This window comes from Oncorhynchus clarkii, chromosome 18 (genome assembly GCF_045791955.1).
Source record: "Oncorhynchus clarkii lewisi isolate Uvic-CL-2024 chromosome 18, UVic_Ocla_1.0, whole genome shotgun sequence".
Classification (NCBI taxonomy): Eukaryota; Metazoa; Chordata; class Actinopteri; order Salmoniformes; family Salmonidae; genus Oncorhynchus; species Oncorhynchus clarkii.
Genome location: NC_092164.1, coordinates 38,932,923 through 38,941,388, shown reverse-complemented (window position 1 = coordinate 38,941,388; position 8,466 = coordinate 38,932,923). Strand labels below are relative to the sequence as shown.

Here is an 8,466-nt window from a genome sequence, read left to right as displayed (position 1 = left end):
AGTGGTGTTTGTAAGAACATCCATTTTGATGTGATTTACCTTGGAAGGTTGATGTGATCAGCTTTGAGTTGGTCCATTAGAGTTCTGTTCCAGAAGCAGTCGTAGACACTTCTGACACCACCAGATGTAGAATTAATGTCAGTCCCCCAGAGATCTATTGGTATTTATATTTATTAAGGATCCCCCATTAGCTGCCAAGGCAGCAGCTACTCTTCCTGGGGTCCAGCAACATTAAGGCAGTTAATATACAATTTAAAATATTACATGACATTACATTTCATAACACTTTACACAACACATGAAGTGTGTTCCCTCAGGACACTACTCCACCATCACATATTTACAATACAACATCCATGTGTACGTGTGTGTAGAGTGCGTGTCTTATCACGTGTATGTGTGTCTGTGCCTGTGTCTCTTCACAGTCTCGCCGTTCCATAAAGTGTATATTTATCTGTTTTTTTGAACATGAAGTTATCACCTTAAAACCATATCGGTATCAACCATTGACTTTGTGGTTACCCTCTCCCTATCTTAGTCTTCTTGGTCTGCTTCTAAGCCATATTAATGCCTTGGCCCTTTAGGTATCTGGGGTGTTAAAATGTATCTGGAAGTAAACCAGTGTGTTAACAAACTGACTGTCTTGTCTCATACAGTGACTGACCCTCCATCTCTTTGTGTCTCAGGCTGTACAAACTGAGGAACAGGCAGAGGATCTCAGTGTCTGCAGCCTCTAAGCTGCTGTGTAACATGATGCTGGGCTACAGGGGCATGGGCCTCTCCATGGGCAGCATGATCGTTGGCTGGGACAATAAGGTACAGGGTGGGTGGGAGTGAAGAGTGGAATGTGCGTGTATGTGTGGTATGTGTGTGTGTGTGTGGTATGTGCGTGTGTGCGCGAGCCTGCATGTGTATTAGAAGGCCTCCGTTTTCATCCTTATGGTACCCAACATGTTTGAGTGCCTCCAATTGTCACGTCTGTTGATGCGTTTCAATTTAGTTGTGTCTTGCTGTCCAGGGCCCTGGTTTGTACTATGTGGATGACAACGCCACACGTCTCTCTGGTCGCATGTTCTCTACTGGTTGTGGTAGCAGCTATGCGTACGGAGTGATTGACAGCGGCTACCGTGAGGACATGACGGTAGAGGAGGCGTACGAGCTGGGCCGCCGCGGTATCACCCACGCCACACACAGAGACGCCTACTCCGGAGGAGTGGTCAACCGTGAGTGACCTTGTTCTAAACCTATACTCACTCTGTGACTATTTTGATTTGATTTGACTTGACTTAGTCATTTCTTGTGTGACCATGTGAATCATAAGATAGGTGTTTGTTGTGTAAATTCCAGGTGTGAATCCCATGTAAAGAGGTTAGAACTAAATGTTCAATTATAATCTTATCTCATAACCATTTATTATATGCTGAAGCCAAAGGAAAATAAAAATGTAAACAATAGCTTTAAATTAATTTATGTATTTTTAAATGCATGTATGTGTAACTGTCTGTGTGTTTGTCCAGTGTACCACATGCAGGAGGACGGCTGGATAAAGGTGTGTAAAGAAGACGTTTCAGAGCTGATCCACCGCTACAGGAAAGGCACAATTGGCCCAGCGTCATCCGGGTTAGGGGAAGGTTTGGCCGGACAGGATGTCCTTGTCCCATCGCGCTCTAGCGAGTCCTGTTGCGGGCTGGGTGCTGACAGAGTTGCCAGATGTACAGTGTTTTCTCTGATACATTGGTGCGGCTGGCATCTGGGTTAAGCAGGCAATGTGGCTTGGTTGTGTTTCGGAGGACGCACAGCTCTCGATCTTCGCCTCTCCTGAGTCCGTACGGGAGTTGCAGTGATGGGACAAGACTGTAACTACCAATTGGATATCATGAAACTGGGGAGAAAAAAGGTTTAAAAAAACATTTGGCACAACTTGTTGCATCTGTTACTAGTCTGAGTTGAATGTACAGTATATGACTAGATTTTTTCTTAAGGGGGCTGGAACATAATTACAAATAATTTTTAGACTGCAAATTGACCGGACATACTGTATATTTGACTATAACATAATCATTTCAGACCACATACACTGAGTTCAGAAAACATCATAACGCCTGCTCTTTCCACGACATAGACTGGCCAGGTGAAAGCTATGATCACTTATTGATGCCATGTGTTAAATCCACTTCAGTGTGGATCAGTGTCGATCCAGTGTAGATGAAGGGGAGGAGACAGGTTAAGGAATCATTTTTAAGCCTTAAAACAATTGAGACATGGATTGTGTATGTGTGCCATTCATAGGGTGAATGGGCAAGACAAAATATTTAGTTGCCTTTGAATGGGGTATGACCTGTTTGTGTCACACCTGTTTGTGTCAACTGCAATGCCGCTGGGTTGTTCTTGTATCCCGTTTGTATCAAGTAGGTCCACCACCCAAAGGACATCCAGGCAACTTGACACAACTGTGGGAAGCATTGGAGTGAACATGGGCCAGCATCCCTGTGGAACGCTTTCGACACCTTGTAGAGTCCATTCCCCGATGAATAGATTTTTTTTCTTCTTGCAAATCAATATTAGGAAGGTGTTCCTAGATTTTTGTACACTCAGTGTATCTATATTTATGCGTGGGAATACTTTGGAACAGATTTCCCAAATTAGAATCACTTGGAGCTGATTTGCTGGTGTTTTTCAAATATTTTATGTCCAAAAATCACCCTCGGGCCACCAGATGGGGAACCCTGGTATATGAGAATCGACCAGTTGTTTCCCAGTGCCAGTCATACAAACCTGGATTTGTATTTTCTCTGTAGTCTGTTGAGATATGTGAAATACACGTTAAATCAATTGGGACTTGACAACTTTGTGACTTAAAGAGGTTTAGTCAAGTATTTTAGCACGCAAAAGGGTCAAATAACATAACCTCATAACCAACGATTGAAGGAGTAAGTCAAGTCCTTATCGTCCTGTCAAGCGTAACAAACTGTTTCCTGAAACACAAGTACAGTACATGTCACAAACCAGTCGGATGTGTACGCCCAGTTGCTTTTGGTTGGCACCATTCTGTAAATGTCCACCTTAGTGTAGGAGTTCACTGTACAAATCAAACATTACAAACAAAATGTGCTATCAAAGGAAGCTTTTAATTAATGTGATGAATTTGCCATAACATCTGAAGTAGGCTATTTCTCCCATATTATGTTCATTTTCTCAGCTTGATAAACGAGTCACTGTGGATATGAATAGTGGAATAGTGTGTGCAGTCATTACATGGGGAGTATACTGTAGGTCCCAACATGTTATGATAAAAAGTGAATTACATCCCTTATAGCAACTACATTCCATAAAAGTCTACCAACATCGATGTCATCTGTTGCCAGGCAGGGTTCTGTGCAGCAGGTCTTGGTGAATACCCTACAATAGGCTATTCAATTTCAGCATGGAAGAGGACAGAAGTACTGCTACAGCTGCTCTGTTCTCCTTGGCAGTTTCTTGATCAATAAATATCATTGATTCATTGGCCAGAGTTCACTTACAGTTGAAGTCTGAAGTTTACATACACCTTATTCAAATACATTTAAACTCAATTTTTCACAATTCCTGACATTTAATCAGGGTAAAAAGTCCCTGTTTTAGGTCAGTTAGGATCACCACTTTAAGAATGTGAAATGTCAGAATAATAGTAGTGAGAATGATTTATTTCAGCTTTTATTTCTTTCATCACATTCCCAGTGGGTCAGAAGTTTACATACACTCAATTAGTATTTGGTAGCATTGCATTTAAATTGTTTAACTTGGGTTGAATGTTTTGGGTAGCCTTCCACAAGCTTCCCACAACAAGTTGGGTGAATTTTGGCCCATTCCTCCTGACAGAGCTGGTGTAATTGAGTTTCGATTGTAAGCCTCCTTGCTTGCACTTTTTCAGTTCTGCCCACAAATTTTCTGTAGGATTGTCACGTTCTGACCTTAGTTCCTTTTTTATGTCTTTATTTTAGTTGGTCAGGGCGTGAGTTGGGGTGGGCATTCTATGTTGTGTTTCTATGTTTTGTTCTGTTGTTATATTTCTATGTGTTTGGCCTAGTATGGTTCTCAATCAGAGGCAGGTGTCAGTCGTTGTCTCTGATTGGGAGCCATATTTAGGTAGCCTGTTTTCTATTGTGTTTTGTGGGTAGTTGTATCCTGTGTTAGTGTTTTCATCATACGGGAGACTGTTTCGGTTGTTTGTTTGTACTTTTGTTCAGTTGATTTATTAAATATATCATTATGGATACTTACCACGCTGCACATTGGTCTGATCCTTGCTACTCCTCCTCTGAAGAAGAGGAATTCCGTTACAAGGATTGAGGTCAGGGCTTTGTGATGGCCACTCCAATACCTTGATGTCATAAGAAATTCTATCTCAATGTTCTAACTGAACAATTATATATCTCTGTCTAATTCCTGAAGGTTGTAAATCTCCAGTTCAAAGAAATAGACACCCTCAGCCTACAATAGATCAATACTTTATTCAGAGAGCGCTCTGCCCCTCAAATGCAGAGCCAGTCTTTTATAGCACACACACACAAATTAACTCACATCAGTAGAAACTCCACCTCTCTTTAGGTGGGCTGTATTTTTCCAAAGTTCACACACATTGCTTATCACACTTCTGCAACATGTTTCATCATCTTCGCAAGCCTAGCCGTTTCTAACAGTTTTTTTCCTCCCTAGGGTGGAGAGTTCTCTTTCCAGTTATTAGTTAAACCGTTATCACAAGTCGACAGTTCAGATGTCCTTGAATGTCTCAACTATACCCTGCTCATATTGTGAAATAGTAACACAATGGTCTAGTCACACACATTATTGGATTATGACTGTAACACATTTCATACAATTATATGGTTTGAGGGTGGAATACTTTAGTCATTATCTTAAACATACAAATTCTTCCATCACTTGACTTTGTTGTCTGACACAACTTTGTTGACTTTTGACACAACTTTGGAAGTATGCTTGGGGTCATTGTCCATTTGGAAGACCCATTTGCGACCAAGCTTTAACTTCCTGACTGCTGTCTTGAGATGTTGCTTCAATATATCCACATAATTTTCATACCTCATGATGCCATCTATTCTGTGAAGTGCACCAGTCCCTCCTGCAGCAAAGCACCCCCACAAAATGATTCTGCCACCCCCGTGCTTCACAGTTGGGATGGTGTGCTTCGGTTTGCAAGCCTCCCCCTTTTTCCTCTGAACATAACGATGGCCATTATGGCCAAACAGTTCTATTTTTGCTTCATCAGACCAGAGGACAAAGATCGTACTATTTTGGAGAAATGTCCTATGGTCTGATGAAGCAAAGCCCTGACCTCAATCCTACAGAAAATTTGTGGGCAGAACTGAAAAAGCGTGTGCGAGCAAGGAGGCCCACAAACTTGACTCAGTTACACCAGCTTTGTCAGGGGGAATGGGCCAAAATTCACCCAACATATTGTGGTAAGCTTGTGGAAGGCTACCCAAAATGTTTGACCCAAGTTAAAGAATTTAAAGTCAATGCTACCAAGTACTAATTGAGTGTATGTACACTGGAATATGTGCCGGTGCTCATTTTGGGTGTCGGTACTGTTTACATTTAGGTGTAGGAGTTCCACAATACTTTGGTAAGAATGTAATAGGTTTTTGAATAAATAACATTCTAGATATTTTGTTGCCCTGTATGAAAGACGTTTGAATAAAATGCTTGTTTACAATAAGAGGAACAGGAGCTCAAGCAGTAGAACATTTGAGGTGCCAGTACTCAGCTGCAGTGAGCTCCTTCCCAAGTCAAGCACTGTTTACAGCATAATTGTTTTCCTGGGAACCATGTATCTTTTGATTGGCACCATACCATAAAGTTACTCCCTAGTTTTGTAGTTAATTGTACAAATTAAATTCTACAAACACAATGTTTGTGTAACAGCCGTTGATGTTGGAGGAAGAGGAGGACCAAGGTGCAGTGTGGTATGTGTCCATATTTATTAAATGAACACGGAAATAACACCGAGAACGACCGAAAACAGTTCTGGCTGGTGCAGACACACAACAGAAAACAATCCCCCACAACTCAAGGGTGAAAAACAGGCTGCCTAAGTATGGTTCTCAATCAGAGACAACGATTGACAGCTGCCTCTGATTGAGAACCATACCAGGCCAAACACAGAAATCCCAAATTATAGAAAAAAGAACATAGACTGCCCACCCAACTCACGCCCTGACCATACTAAAACAAAGACGAAACAAAGGAACTAAGGTCAGAACGTGACAGTTTGTGCTATCAGAGGACGTCTTCTAATAAGGCACTTAAATTATTGGAATGAATTTGCCATATTATATCTCTCCCATATTATGTGCATTTTCTCAGGTTGATAAATGAGTCACTGTGGATATGAATATTGTGTGCAGTAGTTACATGGGAAGTATAGTATAGGTTCCAGTGTGTTATACAGTAGTTACATGGGGAGTATAGTATAGGTCCCAGTGTGTTATACAGTAGTTACATGGGGAGTATAGTATAGTATAGTATAGGTCCCAGTGTGTTATACAGTAGTTACATGGGGAGTATAGTATAAGTCCCAGTGTGTTATACAGTAGTTACATGGGGAGTATAGTATAGTATAGGTCCCAGTGTGTTATACAGTAGTTACATGGGGAGTATAGTATAGGTCTCAGTGTGTTATACAGTAGTTACATGGGGAGTATAGTATAGTATAGGACCCAGTGTGTTATACAGTAGTTACATGGGGAGTATAGTATAGGTCCCAGTGTGTTATAGAGTAGTTATATGGGGAGTGTAGTATAGTATAGGTCCCAGTGTGTTATAGAGTAGTTACATGGGGAGTATAGTATAGTATAGGTCCCAGTGTGTTATACAGTAGTTACATGGGGAGTATAGTATAGTATAGGTCTCAGTGTGTTATACAGTAGTTACATGGGGAGTATAGTATAGTATAGGTCCCAGTGTGTTATAGAGTAGTTACATGGGGAGTATAGTATAGTATAGGTCCCAGTGTGTTATACAGTAGTTACATGGGGAGTATAGTATAGGTCCCAGTGTGTTATACAGTAGTTACATGGGGAGTATAGTATAGTATAGGTCCCAGTGTGTTATACAGTAGTTACATGGGGAGTATAGTATAGGTCTCAGTGTGTTATACAGTAGTTACATGGGGAGTATAGTATAGTATAGGACCCAGTGTGTTATACAGTAGTTACATGGGGAGTATAGTATAGGTCCCAGTGTGTTATAGAGTAGTTATATGGGGAGTGTAGTATAGTATAGGTCCCAGTGTGTTATAGAGTAGTTACATGGGGAGTATAGTATAGTATAGGTCCCAGTGTGTTATACAGTAGTTACATGGGGAGTATAGTATAGTATAGGTCCCAGTGTGTTATACAGTAGTTACATGGGGAGTGTAGTATAAGTCCCAGTGTGTTATACAGTAGTTACATGGGGAGTATAGTATAGTATAGGTCCCAGTGTGTTATAGAGTAGTTACATGGGGAGTATAGTATAGTATAGGTCCCAGTGTGTTATACAGTAGTTACATGGGGTGTATAGTATAGGTCCCAGTGTGTTATAGAGTAGTTACATGGGGAGTATAGTATAGGTCCCAGTGTGTTATACAGTAGTTACATGGGGAGTATAGTATAGTATAGGTCCCAGTGTGTTATACAGTAGTTACATGGGGAGTATAGTATAAGTCCCAGTGTGTTATACAGTAGTTACATGGGGAGTATAGTATAGTATAGGTCCCAGTGTGTTATAGAGTAGTTACATGGGGAGTATAGTATAGTATAGGTCCCAGTGTGTTATAGAGTAGTTACATGGGGAGTATAGTATAGTATAGGTCCCAGTGTGTTATACAGTAGTTACATGGGGAGTATAGTATAGGTCCCAATGGGTTGTTATAAAGATAATTGCATCCCTTATAGCAACACCATTCCATAAGTCTTCAGTATCAACAGTAGCCCATTTTAAAATGAACCCAACGTTGATGTCATGTTGCCAGGCAGGATTATGTGCAACAGGTTTTTATAGCACTATTCATTTCAACCCTAGAAGGCAGATGTACTGCTTCAGCTTTTCTGTCTGGCTGTTTATTGATCAATACATATCACTGATTCAATGGCCAAAGTTCACTCACCTGGTTTTCCAGGTCTGACTCAGTCCCTGATTAGAAGATAATGGAGAATGAAAACCAGCAGTGATTTATCCTAATCTGTACCATATGGTAATATTCAGGACAAAATAAACAGTGTAGAGATTATCCCCCTTTTTTAAGAAGTATTTTATTCAAACATTTATATTTGACAGTTTAGTCATCAGACGCTATTACCCAGAGCAATTTACAGGAGCAATAGGGGTTAAGTGTCTTGCTCAAGGGCAGACAGATTTTTACCTAGTCGGCTAGTGGCCCAACACTCTTCACCACTAGCCTACCTGCCACCCCATCATCATACAGAT

The 8,466-nt window shown here is 40.9% G+C and overlaps 1 protein-coding gene across 1 annotated transcript; it reads left to right on the top strand.

Moving 5' to 3' along the window:
• The first annotated feature begins 298 nt into the window (after positions 1–298).
• On the top strand, positions 299–4,259 carry LOC139372317 (proteasome subunit beta type-8-like). The gene is made up of 5 exons (XM_071112046.1): positions 299–360; positions 687–816; positions 1,019–1,223; positions 1,518–1,595; positions 2,413–4,259. The coding sequence occupies exons 1-5, from the start codon at positions 299–301 to the stop codon at positions 2,469–2,471; spliced, it is 534 nt and encodes a 177-aa protein (XP_070968147.1). The 3' UTR covers positions 2,472–4,259.
• The last annotated feature ends 4,207 nt before the right edge of the window (positions 4,260–8,466 follow it).

Bases quoted from the DNA above. Each gene is read 5' to 3' on its own strand.
- LOC139372317 (XM_071112046.1), top strand. From the start codon at position 299: ATGAAGTGTGTTCCCTCAGGACACTACTCCACCATCACATATTTACAA. The intron at 361-686 runs GTACGTGTGTGT...TTTGTGTCTCAG, and splicing joins TTACAATACAACATCCATGT to GCTGTACAAACTGAGGAACA. The intron at 817-1,018 runs GTACAGGGTGGG...CTTGCTGTCCAG, and splicing joins TCGTTGGCTGGGACAATAAG to GGCCCTGGTTTGTACTATGT.